Source organism: Saccostrea echinata, unplaced genomic scaffold (genome assembly GCF_033153115.1).
Source record: "Saccostrea echinata isolate AGI-Se365-2 ecotype Australia unplaced genomic scaffold, CSIRO_AGI_Sech_v1 ptg000010l, whole genome shotgun sequence".
Taxonomy (NCBI): Eukaryota; Metazoa; Mollusca; class Bivalvia; order Ostreida; family Ostreidae; genus Saccostrea; species Saccostrea echinata.
The window spans coordinates 13,969,536-13,989,526 of record NW_026889759.1 but is presented as its reverse complement, the minus strand read 5'-3'; the positions used below and the strand labels follow the sequence as shown (position 1 = coordinate 13,989,526).

The window sequence follows — 19,991 nt, the reverse complement described above, 5'->3', positions numbered from 1 at the left end:
GGAATTTTCAACGAGTGTTTATAATACTAGGTAGTATAATACATAGTCTTATGCATTCCACAGATTTTAGCAATTTTAATCTAACACTATAATAGCATTTATGACATAGTGTCCCGAAGTATGGCAGGGTCACTTGTTCCATGTATAAAAATCAAATCAGGCACAGATATTGGTTTTTACAAGAAAAAAAAGTTTTGTTTGGATTTTGCCAAAAATTCTTGTTGGCAAATATAAGCATTTTGCCTCTGGTATGCAAGGTGTTCTAGATTGAAGACCTACTTTTACCGACACCCTCATGACTTCCGGTAAAATGTAAAATGGACGACGTGTTTACAGAAATCGTCTTGAGAATCGATTGTTACTCATAACTTCGATACTTCGGTAAGAAATGTGTTAAATTGACACAGAATAGAGAGTTGTGCATTACTTTATCGACTGACCCGAAATATCAATTCTCTTGGGGCTGTTAAGAGGGAGGTTTTAACACCAACTGAGGTGTCGATGATGATTGGCGTGGCATCCAAGGAAACCATCGTTGAATCTATTGGTGTTACAAATCTGAAAGAAACTCATGTACATTTGTGTAAATATTTAAAATCAATCTTTTACATGTTACCTGAAATAATATTTTCGGCAAAGTATTTTACAGTGTTTAAATGCAATTTCTAGTACATTGTTATGAATTTCGAAATTCCTTGGAAGGTTGGGTATGATTAGAATAATTTTCTTTAAACCACAGGCTCCGGGGTCATAAAACTAAGACGAGCTCATTTTTAAAAAAAAAAAAAATATCAGTCTACATTTTGATTTTTAAAAAAATATTATTTTGGAAAAGTGAGACTGACAACAAAGTGAACTCATTTTCATTTTATGACCAGGAGCTCTAATCAATGGGTACCTATGACAGTGTTACAGTTGAACTTTGGTATCTCAAACACTGATATCTTGTGGATATGTGGAAATGATTTGGAAGTCCCAACCGCTTATTCTTTAAGTAATTTTCCCTCGATATCTTGAAACCTCGGATATCTTTTTTCTTGGTCCCATCAAGTTCGAGATAATGAGGTTTGACTGTATTTTAACAATAAGACCTAAAAAAATGAAACCCTTCAAAGGTTGGGCTTTCAAAACTTTAACAGTGCTGAAGGACAGACCCCCCCACCCCCCCACCCCCATTTTGATCAGGTATGTCCTGATAAGTATTTCATTTGGATAAAAAGGAAAGACTGTGTGTTTTCATATAAACAAATACATCTGTATGCAGTAGCAAACATGAAAGATCATTCTATAATAGTATATTTTGATTAATTAAATCATTGAAGTAAGAGATACTATTTAAAAAGACCTTTTGATTTATTTTATTATATGTATTTAGCATCTGAAAATTGAAGACATTATGTGGCTTAAATCAGTGGGAGGGAATGGGAAAATGTGGTTAAGACCATAAGGTTTAAAAATGTGATAAAGAGAATCTCCCATGTTTAGTAATTGAAAACGATTTTTATCTACCAGTAACTCATTTTTTCTGTTCCCCTGGCCAGACACCAGTTTACTTCAGCAGCATCTTGATTAAAGCTAGAGAGTAGTGAAGGGAGTATTTATAAATTATACTTACAGGTATTTTGTTTTTTTTTTTGTTTTGTTTTTTTTTTTAGATACATAAGCCACTTTTCTGTCGATAGGAGACTCTTCACAAGAAAATGTACGAGGGGGAAGTTATGGCTTCACCATCAACTGTTGTGTCTGGTCTTGGGTTAGGCAAGCCAGCACCAACAAGTGAATACTCCAGTAACATTATTGTCAAAAAATTCCCCATCCTAGGAAGGCTTCACTTTGTTAAGGACAGAAATGGAATAATGTGTTTAGCTTTCACCTTTTTTTACTGGGCATATGGTACATGGTGTGGATTGTGGGTTGTCTTATTACCTCATATGAGAGATGGTCAAGCCTCAGAACCATTTGTTGCATGTAAGTGTGTTACATAAGTATGCTATGTATTGACATTAATTTTGGTAATTATTTTGCCTTAATTGGCCACCTTATGCCATTTCATTCATAATAATTAATGTAAATATAAACATGTAAGTTATTTGTGAGTCAAACAGTTATTAAAAGTTTATCATCAGCATGATCATTTTTACTTATCTACCGTATATGCTCGCCTACAAGTCGAGTTTTTGGTATAAAACTCTATGTCTGACTTATAAGCGAGTCCTAGAAACATTCATATTTTTCTTGGAATAGGGAATAAAATAATTTTGTAACAACTCCAAAGATAATTGTTTATAAAGGCCGGAATGAAAAGGATTTTAATGATCTTATTTTTGTTTAAATTGTTAATAAAAGATATCATACCCCAAAACATACTTTGAAACACAAATACAATAGAATACATATTGATCTAAAATTGGCAACAAATTCTGGAAAAAAAAATGTACAGACTTGTAGGTGGGTCGGGGCAAATTGCTCCAAAATATTCTGAAAAATACAACTGATCGACTTGTAGGTGAGTTTATACAGTATTTCAGAGTATAAACTTCAATTAATATAGAAATGCACTTTTGTTCTGACCAGGTGATTCAGTTTTGATGTCATAAAATCAAATATTCAAATATTTTTTTCTATTTTGCATTTTACAGTGTATGTCTTGTGTTCAGTCATGTGTGTGTGTTCCTTGTTCAGAGCATCAACCCTGAATCCTGGTCGAGTTCCGCTGATTTCTGATGCCGACAACATTGGTAATATTCCTATTGAAATATTATGTATCTATGTTTACATTTTTCAATATTTTATGAAGAATGACAATAACATGTACCAGTAAAGATCTAGAGTTGCACCCTAATAAACTCATTCTCTATTGTGTGACCTTTGAGTTATTTCTCTGTGTATATATTTAGTAAACTTTGTATCTTAGGACACCCATAATTTAAATTAGATCTTGTTATCACTCACCCCGGGGGTCATGATGAAGAGGGAAACAGGCCAGACAGGGTTCACTTCAACATTAATGTTTACATTTCTGATACCAGCCTTTATCATCTGAAAGACAAGTAAATTTTATGGGGAACTTATCAGTGATTTTTAGGTCACCTGAGTCACTCAGGTGACCTATTGCTATCCGTTTTTGTCCGTCGGCGTGCGTCGTCCGTCGTCCATCGTGCGTCGTGCGTTAACATTTGAACATTTTCAGCTTCTTCTCTGAAACCGCTCAACCAATTTCAACCAATTTTGGCATAAAGCATCTATGGGTGAAGGGGAACAAAAATTGTGAATTTCATGGTCCCTGCCCCCCTGGGGCCTGAGGGGTGGGGCTAAAACCACCAAAATTAATGCAATCTTTAAAAATCTTCTTCTTTACTCCTGGACATCAAGCAGTCAAACTTTTGGCATGATTGTAATAAGCATTAAGCCCTCTACCAAAATTGTGAAATTCATGGCCCCAGGGTCAGGGGTTCTGGTGCTAGGGCGGGGCTATATAGATCATATAGTGAAAGTGCATTATTTCTTTGAAAATCTTCTTCTCTACTCCTGGGTATTATTGAAACAAATTAAATACATAGTTATGATAAGCAAGAGTTACTCTACCAAAATTGTGAAATTCATGGCCCCAGGGTCAGGGGTTCTGTTGCTAGGATGGGGCTCTATTTATTATATAGTGAAAATACATTAATTCTTTTTTTTTCTGCTACTGGGTATTATTTAAACAAACTAAGTATATAGTTTTGATAGGCAAGGATGCCTCTTCCAAAATTGTGAAATTCATGGCCCCAGGGACAGGGATTCTGGTGCTAGGGCGGGACTATATAGATCCTATAGTAAAGGTGAATTAATTCTTTGAAAATCTTCTTCTCTGCCCCTCGGTATTTTTTAAACAAACTATGTACATTGTTATGATACGCAAGGATACCTCTTCCAAAATTGTGAATTTCATGGCCCCAGGATCAAGGGTTCTGGTGAAAAGGGGGGGGGGGGGCTTTATTGATTATATAGTGAAAAAGCAAAATTTCTTTTAAAATATTCTTTTCTGCTTCTGGTTAAAAGCAAAGAAGCTAAGTGTATAGATATGATGAGCAAGAGTGCTTTTTCCAGAGTAGTGAATTGCATGACCCCTGGGTCAGATGTGCTGGTTTAAGGGTGGGGCTCTTGATAATATAGTGAAAATGCATTAATTCTATTAAATAATCCTGTCTGCTCCTTAGTGTTAAGCAGATAAACAAAGTGATTGCTTATGATGAGCAAACTTCTGGTCCCATGGTCAGAGGCTCTGGTATTTCTTGGTGGGGGGGGGGGGGGGGCTCTATTGATAATATAGTGAATCTGTAGTAAAAATGCATTATTTCTTTAAAAATCTTCTCTGCGCCTGGGCATATCAGAGGCAAAAAGAGTAAAAGTTTTAATAAGGAAGGGTATTTTTACCAGATTTTTGAACATCTGGACTATTTGGTCAAGTGTTCTGGTCCTTGCCTGGGCTCTATTAATTTGTATTCTACTGAGAGGAGTTATTCCCCTTTGCCATTTACTTTTGATGATTAATCACTGTAAATAAAGTATTTGAAAGGTTAATAGAATAAGAGAATTATGCAAGAATTTTTATTGTATAATACAAAAAGTACTTTCATAGTTCTAATGATAGGTAGACTTGTAATTAATAGATAAATAAAAATGAGAAAAAAATTACTTGTTTTATTAAATTCTCATTAAAGACCAAGAGAGGCCAATGTAAGACATTTCCACAAGGAATTTAAATAGTACAGAAGCACTGATAGTTTGTTAATATACTGTATGGTGATAGTGATAAATTGGGAACAGATTTGAACCTAATTTTTGAACTATTTATGAATACTAAACTAATTATTTTTTTGGTCCCGATCACCCTATTTTTCTTGCTTTTGGGCAACAAAGTTTCACCTTTCAGTTCATTTTATACTCTAGGGATCCTCTAAATTGTTGTATAATACTCAGGTGACCGTTAAGGCCCTTGGGCCTCTTGTTAAATTAAAAACATCTATTTTGTGATTGATAATTTAAAACAATAAAACTTTTTTCTTTTCATTTTTATTAGTTAACTTCATTTGTGTTGTTACAAATACATGTGTGTCAGTCAGGCAGGTTGAACTGCCAGTGGTCAGATACCGGTAGATCAAAGGAGTACCTCACTAGAGGTCAGGGGCCTGGGTTCAAATCTTAGTTGGGTCTGTCACATTTTATACTTTTGTGTTACATTTTTTGTGATGGCATGTTATGGAAGTGATCGGTGCAAGAACCTGCTAGGGAAGAGCCTCGGTTGGTGTTTTCTGACATTTAAGAAGGGAGGAATGTGGTGGTCACAAAATCCCTAATCCCGTGGGTCAGATAGCTAAGTGTGTAGAGCACCTGTGTAGAGTTCAGGAGGCCTAGGTTGAAATCCTTGCCTGATCTGATGCATTTTGTCCTTAAGAGCCATTGACCACCCCTAGATTTTCAACTGAAAGTGCTGCCAGGGGTCAGAGTATTTTGGCAGCATAAAATGAAAAAAAAAATGTTGAAATTCAATCAATGTACATGTATTACCTAAAGGTGGCCTAGCAAAGGGAGTGTATCAATCCAATGTAGAAAAGCTATATACTGTGTATAAGAACTACAGTTAATCAAAATATTATAGATAAATATTCACATTTCACTTTCCAGTTTGTTTATTCATGGGGTCACAGGGTCAGGATGGTCTACAACAAGGGGTTTAAGTTTAGTTAAAGAATATAAAAAATGTATTTCACAAAATCATTCCAAGAATTACTGGGTTTATATTTTTGATATTATTTCAATTTTTCCAACTTTATAATTCAAGTAGACTGTATTTTTACCTATACATGCATATTCAAATTTATTAAAATCATGAATGGAAGTTGAATCAGGTGAGTATTTTGGCCCATGGGCATTTGGTTTTGTTTTTGCCATGAATACTTTAATTTCCTAGGTGTGTTTGTTTAAAATCAAAAGATAACTCAATTTTTTCACTTAATGTTTGAATTTTAAAATTTAGACACAAGTAACTGGGAAACGTGTGAGAAATGTCAGCGAAAAAGACCAAAAAGAGCACACCACTGTCGTCGATGTCAACAATGTGTGCTGAGAATGGACCACCATTGTCCATGGTAAGAACAGTTAACTGAAACAAGAATAAGTATTTGACATCTTTTTCTTACGTGCTTACTCCCCTTCCATTGTTTATCAGGAAAGCTTTGTTTAATCTTGTTTCAAACTCATTAAAGTTTTACTCAGAATAATGTACATATGAACCTGGTTCTATGGCTGGGATGATATTCAGATAACAATATTCAGATACTGTTATATAACTATATTATTGTGATAGATGGTTCTTAATTATAATCTATAATTATAATCTTGTCAAGTAAAGAGATTTGGAAATCCTAACCACATATTTCTTAAGTATTTTACCCTCGAAATTTGAACCCTCGGATGTCTCCAAGTATTTTCTCGGTCTCATCGAGTTCGAGATAATGAGGTTTGACTGTATTTTACATATTTAAACCTACTTTATATAATTATTTATACAGATATAAATATAAAAACTAAAATGTCTTTCTTTGTTAATGCGGGACTAACAGATGCAACCATTGCAGAAAAAAAATTCACGTAACCCGCCTATGCAGCTTTTGAGGTCAATACATGTACCATGATGTAGTTACCTGAGGAGTACAATATTCATTGAGCCCAAAAGGCAAGCTGAATATTGTACATCAAGGGTTGCTAAATCATAGTATTGAATGAAAAAAACAGCAATAATTGATATATGATATGATTCAATGATTAAATGACTGGGTGCAGTTGAATATAACTGCATAACATAACTAATTGTATCAATTTACAAGTTCTGAAAGGTCCTGTGCAAGTGAAAACAACTTAAGATGATTTCCACATTGTTCTCAGCCAATTAGAAAGCTAGGAATTATTCAGTCATATCATAAAAAATACTTATTTGCATGTAATCAAAATAATTGTAATATAAAATATGTTGATATGTATTGTATTGCAAACACTGTGTCATGATAAGTATCGTATTGCAGGATCCATTATCTACAGTCCAAGCTCAACCTAACACTACCGTATTTTAAAATTCAGAAGGGAAAAATGCAAATATGAGAGGTCATAAATGTATCAATTTTACATTTTTTTTTCATTTTTAAGGATAAACAACTGTGTTGGGGAGGAGAACCACTATGCCTTTATACAGCTGTTATTCTGGGCCTTTTGTCTCAGTTGGATGGCATTCTGGGCTTTAATGCTACATTACTGGTATTACCCAGCATGCATTACCTGTGATAAGGTATGTTTGTTTTAAACCAGTTTACAAATACATTGTATAGAGCAGGGTGTCAGTTTTTAACCAGGTTTTCCATTGGAAAAATTCACTTATTGAAATGGTGAAAATGGCAGTTGGACAAGCAGCTGCCAAACGGGTTCATCATTTGTCCAGATAACTTCTCCAGTTTCAAGATGGGAAGTTTTTATTTTGTAATTCAATTGTACACATATAAGAGTAGTGCCTGGTACACTTGGATTTTGATTTTTGATATAATTTATGAGAAATATACCAGTTTTTGAACTTAGTAATTTTTATGCAAAATATTGCTTCTAGGGTACATCATTTGTCCAGACAACTCCTCCTACAATTTTCAAAATAGGAAGTTTTTATTTTGCAGATATATTGTACTAACATTAATTATAAGTGATGTACATGATACTTTGAATTTCATTTTTGATTCTTTATGGGGAAAATACTACTTGAATTTAGACATTTTTATGCAAAATATGTTTAACTTTATAGGGTGCAGATTCTAGTTTGTTTAAATCATGGCCCCCGGGGGTAGGATGGGACCACAAGAGGGGATCAAATTTTACATGGAATTTATTTGCAGTTTTTAAAGAAAAATCTTCTCAAGAGCAACAGATAATTATATAAATGTGTGAGCATCATCAAGTAGTGCATTTTCAATTTTGGACTCTTGGATAGGATGGGCCGCAAGTTTTCCATGGGAATATATAGGAAATTAATTTTTAAAAATTCTTTTTAAGAGTAGCACGGGTGCATTAAATCATTGAGATATATATTATATAAATATTCCTTAGTATGGATTAAAGCTTTTTGCAGATTTTTATCCTGGAGGTTAATGTGGGCTAAATTTGGAAAATTGGGGATCAAATTTTACTTATAATGTGTGTAAAGGAAAATATCTTTTAGAAATCTTCTCAATGAAAAGTAATTCAATGAATAGTCATTTAATCATTTTGGTACTGAAGCATCCCCATCTTTTGTGGTTTCAGGTTTGTTTATATCATGAACCTTAGGGAATAGGGTGGGGCGACAATACAGATTATAAAAATTTCATGGGGATAACAAGGGATAAGAATCTTTTGGAATCTTCTGATGAACAGCAGGGCCAAGGTGAGACTCTGGCAAGGATTGTTGTCCTTGGGCATCTTGTTTGATTAAAATTAGATTTTGAAAAAAAAAGCATGTAAGTACGTGTATCTCTAGGTATAAAGAATACAATTATATGCATGATGAATGTCAGTACATGTGTAGTTTGGGAAGGGGAGAGGAGGTTAAGCATTGGTTGTGTGCCATAAAACAAAGGTGTACATTATCTTCAAATTATCATGTTGAGCTAATGCACTTTATTAAATTTGTTTATATGTACACATCTTGTGATTTGTTACGTTATGCATTGCTAAAATGGATCACGCTATGATTCAGAACTACCATAAGTTTTGGAAGATAGGACGATACTTTCTTTCTCAGAACCGCTGGGGTCGTCCTATTTAATGAATCGACCTATCTAAGGCTCAAGTTTATGAAAAATGCCCCCAAATCAGTAAAATTTTCGTCAATTTTAAAGTAAATCTTTGCCCTTTTTGTATTTTTTAAAATTATTTTACCGAGAAAAAAAAAAACAATAAAGAATTAAATATTTATTCCATTGATTACTTACAAAATAAGTTCCATTAAATATCCGTCGATGTACAAAAATTGTACTAAGGACATATTGATAAATTCTGTTAGAGAGTGAGTTTTATCATTTAAATATCAAAATTTTTAGTCTTTCCATTCAATTTATTCAGAATAGACCTATAACTCTTTAATTTCCTTTCTGAATTAAAATAATGAGGTTTTTTGAAGTCTTAGTTATCCAAGTAAAGCTGAAAGAAGAAAAAGAATTCTCAATTTGAATTTCTTTTAATCTTTTTGTGGAACATAGAGAAAGTAACATTAACTCATGTACAAGTTGTATTATATACACTTTAACAAAGTAAGTGGCATTACCCTTAATACTTGTTTTATTAACATGTTTATAATTTTAATGTTTTTTCATGTTCAAGAATTTGTATGACATCATAATATATTTACATTTCCAAATATTTTTCCCTAAGATTCTTTGCAAATTATAAGACTGGTCATTTTCTCATGAACTTCCATGGATGAACATGAATATCTCCATTGCTATGTCATAATACAGTACTTGACGTCAGAACTATAGTGCCAGGGATAGACATCAACTTACAGATTCACTTGCCCTTTGGGCAAGTGAACTCAAACTTTGACTTGTCCGAATACAAAACTTGGTTGCCCAAAATTTAGAAAGAAGGGAAACCGATAACTTAATTTATTATTGTAAATAAAGTGAGATATTTTTTTTTTTATATTTGGCAAGTTAAGTGCCAGAAAAATATCTTGATGTGCAGGTGATGCTACATTTTAAATACTTGTAAACTCACACTGCCATGCAGCAATATCTCCTTTTAAATAAAATTCATATTTTTGAAAATTATTTTCTTAATGATCTTTTTGTGAATTTAGATTTTTTCCCCCTGAAAAACTGAAGCCACGCTAAAGAAAAACATTGGCCATGTTTTGAAGCATAAATATCCTAATCAGAATACATCGTGTGCCGAGAACAACTGGTTTTCTTTATATTCTGTGAGTAAATAAATGAGCTATTTTTAAATATCATATTTCATAATAAGAATGTTAAGAAGTCAGTTTTGTCAACTACCCAGAAAGAAAAATGGAATAACGAACCCGATTTTTGAATGAACGGCGCTACCGAGGAATTTCCGACTACAAAAAGAATGTCATATATTCCTGGTAGAAATCAAATGTTCAAATTATTGTTTTGTTTATAAACTAATGTAAGATTTAAAAAATCTATCAAATATTCACTTGCCCGATCGGACAAGTACATCAGCAGTTTCACTTGCCCGTACTGAGAATTTACTTGCCCCGGGCAATCGGACAACCGTTAATGTTGATCCCTGAGTGCAAACTGTTTTGCTTTTAAAATGACAGTTGAATGGTGTAATTTGTAGCAACTCATCAGAAAAATAATGTAAATATAAGAAATGAATTTAATTTTTGAAAATTCTTGAGGTACATGAACAACAATGCTTCACTTCGGCATATATCATGAAGCGCTAACACGCTTTATGAAATATGCCGGCATGATGCGTCGTTGTTCGTGTCCTCATGAATCTTCAAAAAATAAATTTGTTTCTTAAATGAATTATAGAATACCAGTCTGTGATAAAATTCACTCTTTTTCTTATAAAATAGACATGTTTTGCTTTGTAAATAGTCAGTACATTGTATTCTTTGAGCATATTGAGTATAAGAAAAATATTCAAAGCATAACAAAGTCTGCCAGCTCTTTACATGTGCAATTGAAATTGACAGCTCCAAACATAGATTTCACTCAATTTTTAAAGATTTTGTTCTTTCAATTCATCTTTTAATAGCAGTAATAAAATTTACGATGTTAACTTTGAATATGTTAAATAAATTTTATTGAAAAAGGCACTATTTTTTCCATAAACAGTGAATTAATGTGTTCTTTCAATTTTCAGTGCAATTTATTTAATTCATTTGGTAAAACCAGGGACCTACATACTAACAGGATAGGCAACTCCTTCAGTGCATGTTATTTACCCAAAACGTCACACACAATACATGTACTGCAAGTTTTTCAAACTACGTTTTTCCCAGTAAAAAGCTTGTTTTCTTATTAATATAATCTGTTCTTTTTGTGTATCAGAATGGATTTTTAATAAATTTTAAAGCACACATTATAAAGAAATTTAGATATTAAGTAAACAACCACCAAAATCGTCGAATTCTCAGAAATATCGCCAATCAGGGGCATGCACTGATTTTTAAATAAAGAGATAGAGCCACTTAAGGCCTTTTTTGGCCCTGAGAATTTCTGAAAAATTGAAACTGCTCAGTTTTGGTTGAAAATGCAGTATTTATAACTTGGACACTTGGTGACCGTGTATCTATTGAACATGATGTAATTTTCTCTCTAGTCAATGCATTATGTCGTAAAAAATGCATCATTTTTCCCATATCCTGTAAATTCCCTTAAAAATGGTCAAAAATTGAGGTATTTTTTCACTATTTCATATAGAGCATAACCTCTGATCCAAAATATGCAATTACGTGATGAAAGGTCTGTTTCTGAAGATCACAAAACATGCTTTAATTTTGAAATCGTGGGCTGTGCTCATATTTTAATTCTTTGTTGAAGGAAGTTAAATATGCATGTTTTCTGCAAAATTCAAGAACATTGCATTTTGTCAAAGCCTGTTTTCCAATACTTGGATTCTCAAAAAGCAATTTAATTAAAATTAGATGTTCCGAATCGGCTACCGCTTCTCAAAATCTAACAACATCCCATTCGGGGTCATGTCAGAGTGACCTTTCAATTACCCAATGAAATTGACATCTCAGAAATCTTGGCTTATAGTTCAGATGCGTTTCTGTTTTTTACTGCCAAACCTGAATGCCCGAGGGATTTCGTAGTAAACAAAATATGCACGGTAAAGACTGTGCTATATATGAATGTGACGTGCAGGATATTTAGACATATAGTCATGTATACGTTCAATTTATACCAGAATTACTTTAATTCAACATAAGACAACCTACTGAGCATCAATAATGTTAAGATGTAGCTGTGGAACTAATTTTAGAATCGTATACAGAGGCTTGAATCTGATTGGCCAAAATTTTAATGTTTATTCATAATCGAAAGGTCTCTCTGATGTGACCCCGAATGGGATGTTGTTAGATGTTTGAGAAGCAGTAGCGAATTCGGAACATCTAATTTTAATTAGATTGCTCAAAAAGAAATTTTGTTATAGGAAATGAAAGCACTAAGTCTCTTCTTTATTTTGATATATGAAATGGGACAGAGGGCGATAGTCAATTAATTGATATAAGGACTGGGCCATTTTATGCATAAAGTGAACCTAGCTCTTTATAAACGTAATTACTACTAAGATAAGAAGTAAAAACAGGGCTAACAACAAATCTTGAATAATTTTTTGATAGATAATTTAAGGTTTTATTCTGAAATATTTGATAGCAAAATAGATATATTTAATTTAAACTGACTTACGAAATCCCGCGACTTGCGAAAGTTGCCTATCCCATTAGTATATAGGTCACTGGTAAAACCAACCGAGTTTTGGCAAACTTTGGAGTTGGTTGGAGTGGAAATCTCATTCAGTGAATAAGAATTTATCAAACTTATGATAAAATGAATTTAGTCCATACTCTTCACCATTAACAATTATGATATTAAACTATGGATTTTTCTCAATCTTGTTTATACTCAGGAAATTTTACTTTGCATACAATGGACTCAAAGAAAATTTAACTAATAGTATTTGTGAAGGAGAGCTGTTAACAACTCAGAGACTAATTACATGTACTAAATAATGTATAAATAGGGGATCTATTTGTCACTGTTTGTTTTAATGTTTTTTAGCTCACCTAAGCAGAATGCTCAAGTGAGCTATTCTGAACAAAATTTGTCCCTTGTCTGTTGCTGTCTTCATTGTTGATAACTTTTTACAATTTCATCTTCTTCTCCAGAACCACTGAGCCATTTTCAACCAAACATGGCACAGAGTATCCTTGGGTAAAGGGGAATCAAGTTTGTTGAAATAAAGGGCCACACCCTCTTCCAAGGGGAGATAATTAAGAAAAAGTAAAATTTTGGTGGGGTCATTAAAAAGCTTCTTCTCAAGTACCACCAGGACAGAAAAGATGAGACCTATATAAAAGCTTTCTGATATAGTATAGATTCAAGTTTGTTAAATCTTGACCCCAGGAGGTAGTGTTGGACCACTATGGTTGATCAAAGTTTTACATAGGAATATATAGAAAAATTTTTCTCAAGAACAGCAAATCCATGATCAGTCATATATGGAAGCAACTATAGATAGTGTAGATTCAAATTTGTTCAAACCAGAACCGGGGGGGGGAGTATGACTGATCATATTTATATTGAATCATCCTCAAGTAGTATAGATTCAAGTTTGTTCAAATCATGAACCCCAGAGGTAGGATGGTTCCACAGTGGAAGTTTTACATAGATAGACATAAGAAAAATCTTTAAAAATCTTCTTCTCAAGAACAGCAAAGTCATAATCAGTCATATTTATATGGAAGCATCTCAGATGTATATTCAAGTTTCTTTAAGTCATGACTCTAGGGGATAGGAAGGGGCTACAATGAGTTTTAGATTTAAATATGTAGAAAAAGAATCTTCTGATGAACAAACAGCGCTATAGTTACTCAGGTGAGCATTGTGGCCAAAGGGCCTCTTGTTTTGCTTTGCAGTGTTACATTCTTGTAATATTACTATATTACAGGAATTATTTATCGTCAAGCATGAGGTCTGGTTAAGTTGTGTGCTTCTAGCATCTGCCATTTTTATGCTAGCCTTCATGGGTTATGGCCTGATTGGTCAGAATTTTAATTTAGTTATGGTATGTATGTCTATAAAAAAGTAGTGATGCCTGTCACATCCCTGGTACCAAGCAGAACTTTGATTCTCAGTATTTTTGAGAAAATGCTGGTTTCCATGCAAAAAATTATGTACAAGTGTAATTTGCATCAGTAAGAAAGTTGATGTCTAAAATCTCTAAAACAAGAGGTGTTTTTCTTGAAAATCTTAATTAATTGCATCTACACCTGTTATGTATATTAAAGATGATTTTTTTGTCTTCTGTAAATTCCAGGGTGTTTTCTACATCAAGCATAGTATTTGGTTCAAGTATTTACTTGTACTGATGTCATTGGCAATGGGATTATTCATGGGGGCTGGTTTACAAGATCAACATCAAAATCTCAATTGGGTGGGTATTTGCTTTTGTAAACACAATGGTAGAATAAAATAGTTAAATTTAATTATTTGAGTTATGCTTTTGCATGTACTTAATGGGTGTTCGATTTGTTGTAGTTATACTGAAAGTACCTCTTTTGTGTTTAATACATGTTTCACATAAAAATACTTTTCTGTTTCTCTTTTTCTCCTTTTTTTCACTGAAATTATTTCTTCACTCTTCTTTATAATAGAATGGAACATCCTGTAGATTTCCTTTATATCTGGTATCTGCATGTCTGTAAATTTTACCTAACAGCTCTGCAATTGAACATTCATCTTATCCGGATTAAGCATGCAAGTGCAGACAGGTCAATGAGATATTACATGGGGAGTTGAATCCATATAGAACAAATTTTGAAATATTTCTTTTAAGTCAGAAAAAATAGGACACCAAATTCTCTTGCTTGATGCAGACTTTTCTTTGTGTTATAAAATTGACAGATGTACCAGGAGTGTGGCAGGGCTTTCACTCCAGAATTTACTCATTGAATATTGATTACAAGATTTTTTACAGGAATCATTTCAATTTAGACATGAAGTATGGTTTACCTATATTCTGACTGCACTTGCCGTCTTAATGGGAATTATGATGGGTGGTCAATTAATCGGCCAACATTTCATGTTACTTGTGGTATGTAAAATTTACATGGGCATCAGTTTATCATGGAAACAAGGTTGTTGCTCTCAACTGATGTACTGTTTTTAGAAATTTTTCAGAAGTCTGTAACATTTCAAGTAAAAGCAAGAAAAATAATCAACAAAAGTATTGGTGTATTTTGTAAAACAGCAATTTGCTAACAAGTTTGTGACAGCTAATTAGAAAAAGAAAGAAACAATTCATCAAACAAATATTTGAAATTCATCAGCCGGATAATTTTCTTTTTCTCGGGGGAAATTATTTCATGGTGAAATAAGAAAACTTTAAATATTGATCATTTTAAGCAGAGGTTGACAATAACTGCTAGCATCTCAGTAAGAAAATTTTTATATTAAGTAAACTATGTAAGAAAATCAAATTCAAGGTGTGATATTAAAGAGATATTAGCCATTATATAATTTGGTATTTAAAATTACATGTGATCAGGGATTAAATATTTTACAAAAATATTTCTCTCTTTCCAGGATAGGACAACATTGGAGAATATGAAGGATCCCTATCCCGATATAGAAACGTAAGAATCTATCATAATTACAAGTAATCTGTATTTCTGAGTGAAATCATGCAGTACTTTAGTTTTTTTTCTAAAATCAAATCATCATACTGATGAAGATGCATTTTTAAGGTATGTTTTAATTGAACAATTTTGAAAGAGTGGTGTATATGTATATGGCAAATTGAAAGCAGAATTATATAAAACATAAACTTGCATTCTCTTAATGTCCCCTTATGCAGATTGTACTGCCATTAAATGGGTGTTAGTCTCTTAGCTTTACATAGGTATTTAACAGATTTCACCCAGTGAAAACAAGAAATCTATTTTGACAACATATATTAATATGTTGATGCTTTTGGTGATAAAAACTATTACTTTGTTATGTTTTCAAAGCTGCACACAATAATAGACAATATATATTGGGATTCCATTAAAATGTTAGTCATCAAAGATTAAGTCAGGGCAAGACACCATAATCATGCATTTTGATCGAGTTTAAATCCTGTAAACATGGAATAAGTCTCTCCGACACCCTCCGAACCAGGCAAGCAGATTACAAGAGAAATCTGTTAAGTCTTACATCAGAGGAATGGAGTGAGTAGATAATCCACACAGGGGTGATAGCACCTTAACAGAGACGATTCCCATAGTATCAGGCTCATTGTTTCCCATTATAGCTGTTCTCGCATGGAGAAGTTATCCCAAAGATTTCCACATCTTCTACTCGATGTTGATCCCTCCCTTAGCTTGTGTGTTAAATCCTCGCAGCTTGATGCAATCCAGAGGTGTTAAATGGGGCATATTACTGCATCAATAATAATTAAGTTTTTCTTCAGCTGAGCAAGCTAATTATGACTAATTTTAAGTACTTATGTATATTTTTCTACAAGTCATTGAAATTTTGGGTTGCAGCAGCAGTTGTAAGTAGACCACTACTGAGCTGTTAGGGGCTGCAGACGTCTTTGCACATTTGATGATTGTATACTTAAGAATTTATCTTTCAATTTCTGACATCCCATGAGAAGAACACTCTCAATCTTGCTTAAAATAAAGAGAAATTCTTGAAATTTATCTGTTTGATGTGGGTATTTAATTCATTTCAAAATACCTACAGGTTTATCATCTCTTCTATATATTAGGCTATTTATCTGTTTTTGCAAAAAAATAAAATACAGTTTTAAAAAAGTATTAGGTTGAAAGAGATTTCTGCAGTTGAAAAATTTTTGTTTTTGAACGTATACTGCAACCCCAGCAATTTCAATCACTCTGGAATTAATTTTCCTAAACGATGTAAAGATTATGACAGCAACAGATACTATAAAAATATTAATAACATTATACTAAAAATGTTAATTTTGTTATCATAAAGTGCAGGTCAAATTCTGAGATGGTTTTTTATTTTAATTCTCAGACAAGATTTTTTTCCCATCATTATGTTCTTTGTGGCCTACTTCTCACAGTGCTGAACCACTTCTGTTTTCTCCTCCAGAGGTAATTGTGCAGGTGTCTCAACCCCCCTTTGTCATTTTGTGCACTCATAGCTGGGTATTTTTGGCACACCTGGGCTCCATGCTCATGTGAGTTTCATTTCAAGCAATTTTGTGTCTGCCCTTGTCTACATGCATGTTTATTGTTTCCAGTAATCTTGTATTCAGCATCCTTGATTACTTGGAGCCACCTTAAGAGAATTTGAAATTGAAATCTAGTTTTAACCATTATGTGCAAATGGCCATTCATTTAGTTAGTCAAATCTTAAGTGACAAATTAATTACAAGTTTCTGATAGACTGGATGAGTATTGATTGTTTGTGAAATTCCAGTGTGAATAGCTAAGAATGTCTCTGGTAATTTATTGATGTCTCTGTACAAAATTTTAGATATTTGGAATACGTTTTATAGTTTTGGCCTGGAATTGAAGACTAGGAATGTATCAGTATATTTAATTGCTTTACTTTAGCTGTACTCTTTGGTAACTGTGGTGCTAATGTAATCTTTATATTAGCACACTTTACAGATTTTTAGCACATCTCTGATCAATATCATAGGACCAAAAGAAAACTTCAATATTTCCACTATTAATTAAATGAAAGTATCTATTATTTTTCATTGTGTTTTGTCCTGAGATTTTTCAATTGTGCCTGCAGTTATATCATTTAATCTGGTGAGCTAAACTGGCTCATGATATTCATCTTGTTGCAAACTTGTTTTATTTTCTCACAATTCTTCAGAATAATAGCTTGTAATATCATACTGTTAAGCTTAAGTTGCTTAATTTCCACTTGGCATTTCTGTAATGATCCCTGTATGAGTGATATGCTATCAAGAATAGTTTTATTGTTAAAAAGTGTTATCTTTCAAATCCAGGAATGCATCTTTTACATTAATGAAAATTGGCAGGTAAAAATTCAATTATGTTTTCATTGTCTCTCAAGGTGAAAGGTTTTTTATATCTTATAAGCATTAATTCTAACCCCACCAACCATCTAATTGGAACTTAGATTATCATCAAATGTAAGATTTGATGAAATTTAAGCTTTACATAACTTACGATATGGACATCAGATATAAATGACAACTATAAATAAATCAACACAGAGTCAAGTGTTAATATGTAAAATATTTATCACGGCTAAACAGTATCAAATCAGTTGCATCTTTAAATTTCTTTACAGGATCAAAATTCGTTCTGAGTGGGCAGCTTATCACGAAATGTGCGGGGGTGGATCCATGCTTTTCTGGTTACTACCATGCCGAAGTCGACGAGGGATTCGCCCCTCCTACTATTACTCAAACTCGGTGTGACCGGAATTTCTGTTTCCCCGTTCATCACCATCTCTCATCTTTAGGACACTGGGAGCGTCTGATGACAACAGATACGCTTTTACTGTGATCGAATTAGCCATAATTCTTTTTCTTCGTTGATCTGTTCAGTGATCCGTTTAATAAAAACTGCATCTGATATAGACGGCGTACTGTTAGTTAGGGAAGGCGAACTTCATCACTGTGTGTCAGAAAAACACCAATATTTCAACTCCATTTCCCGCACAAAAAATTGTCTTGGGATCAAATATGGACTTTCTCATTATCTTCTTTTGCAGAATAACAGTGCCTAATTAAAGCGTGAGATCTTGTTGACTAGGCCGATTATTTATGTTTAGGAAATACTTTTCTTAATTACCTGACAATTGTCTGCACTATTCCTTCATATTTTGATAAATTATATATTTTTATACACAGTAGAATAGTAACGTATTTTTTTTCTTCACAATTTATCCTTGCCTAAACTGAAATAAAATGTTGAAGAGTTATAATTAATTTTATTTGTTTTATTGTTTGTTTAATAGATTTTTCTCTACAAAATGATACCAATCCGTCTCCAAACAGAAAAAAGTTTTGTATAGAAGTGAACTAAGTATGCCTGTACTTTGTACCATCTAGCGTTAACCTGCACAGTAGCAGCAAACTGAAAATTCAACTCAGAAGGAAAACGAATAAAAGAAAGATAAAGAATGGCAAGATATGACAACTTAGGTATAAAGAAACACCCTCAGAATAAAAATAATGGGACAGTTATTTGAAAGTTGGTGCGTTCTTTTGCTGTACAAGTTATCATTAAGTAATATGACACTGCCTTTGAAGAGGAAAAATTGGGTTGAAAAGGAGTGCAGACTCTTTTTGCTGAATTAACATGAAAAAAAAAAAACAAATGGAATTTCATAAAAAGATATGACGCCAAGAGGATCCGGAGACGTTTGAATCGTTTCAAAATGAACACCACTGGACTTCACCCCTAAAAATCCGGTAGAGAATTTAAAAATCAATTTAATGAGACAACAAAAACTTGAATCCTGTTTTGATGGGTATTGCTGATAAATTGTTCCATCATTGAGTGTGTTTCTAAAATCATTAATATTAGTTGATAAAAATATAATAAGTACTATAACAGTGTTTGTTTTTGCACTTGCAATACTGTAAAGGTACATAGATAGCGCACTCAGAAGTTAAAAACTTTGTCACCAACGGATACGCATAATGTCCTTTCTGACATATTTCATTTCTTAAAAAAAATCTGCAAAGTCGTCATGTTGCAGATTTTATTTAAGAAATAAAATATGTCAGAAAGGACAGTAATCATAAATCAGTACATGTAGAGCCTAGCCTCTGTATGTATTTGTTTAATAATGTATAAGCATCTTGAATTAACGTACAAAAGAGCAGTGTGCAAGGCACAGAAATATAATTAACGCTAAAATAAGTATGATTACGGAAGAACGGTATGTTTTCTCACTTCACTTATTTTTGGGTGTGTGTGTGTGTGTGTGTTTTCTTTGGTAATTATGCTCAGATTAGTTCTTTTTTTTTTTAGTAAAATGCTATAAGTATTAAGATGAATTTAACCTATTGGACAATGATTCGAGAGTATTCGAATGAGATTTAACACTACGTCATCAGTCCCGTGACAAAGTTGATTACTCGCAACTCTACCATTTACCATCATTTATAAGCCATTATTGTAAAATTTAAATGAAAATTTAAAATCTATGCAGTTTAAGTTATCGGTTAAATTTATTCATTTTACTGATAAACCGGTATAAACATGGCATTAGTTA

The 19,991-nt window shown here is 32.9% G+C and overlaps 1 protein-coding gene across 3 annotated transcripts; it reads left to right on the top strand.

The window, feature by feature from the left end:
- Positions 1 to 311: 311 nt before the first annotated feature.
- On the top strand, positions 312 to 18,678 carry LOC133184455 (palmitoyltransferase ZDHHC21-like). Of its 3 annotated transcripts, XM_061319543.1 has the most exons (9): positions 312 to 381; positions 1,656 to 1,968; positions 2,640 to 2,738; positions 6,020 to 6,131; positions 7,186 to 7,324; positions 14,083 to 14,199; positions 14,743 to 14,859; positions 15,351 to 15,400; positions 18,054 to 18,678. In XM_061319543.1, exons 2-9 carry the CDS (start codon positions 1,701 to 1,703, stop codon positions 18,181 to 18,183), a joined length of 1,032 nt encoding a protein of 343 aa, XP_061175527.1. In that variant the 5' UTR covers positions 312 to 381; positions 1,656 to 1,700; the 3' UTR covers positions 18,184 to 18,678. The 3 variants fall into 3 exon arrangements, with proteins under 3 accessions (XP_061175527.1, XP_061175525.1, XP_061175526.1); XM_061319541.1 differs by lacking the exon at positions 14,083 to 14,199; XM_061319542.1 differs by lacking the exon at positions 14,743 to 14,859.
- The last annotated feature ends 1,313 nt before the right edge of the window (positions 18,679 to 19,991 follow it).

Excerpts from the sequence above, each read along its gene's own strand:
- LOC133184455 (XM_061319543.1), top strand. The coding sequence starts at position 1,701 with ATGTACGAGGGGGAAGTTATGGCTTCACCATCAACTGTTGTGTCTGGT. Across the intron at positions 7,325-14,082 it reads CATGCATTACCTGTGATAAG|GGTGTTTTCTACATCAAGCA; the intron begins GTATGTTTGTTT and ends TGTAAATTCCAG. Across the intron at positions 14,860-15,350 it reads AACATTTCATGTTACTTGTG|GATAGGACAACATTGGAGAA; the intron begins GTATGTAAAATT and ends CTCTCTTTCCAG.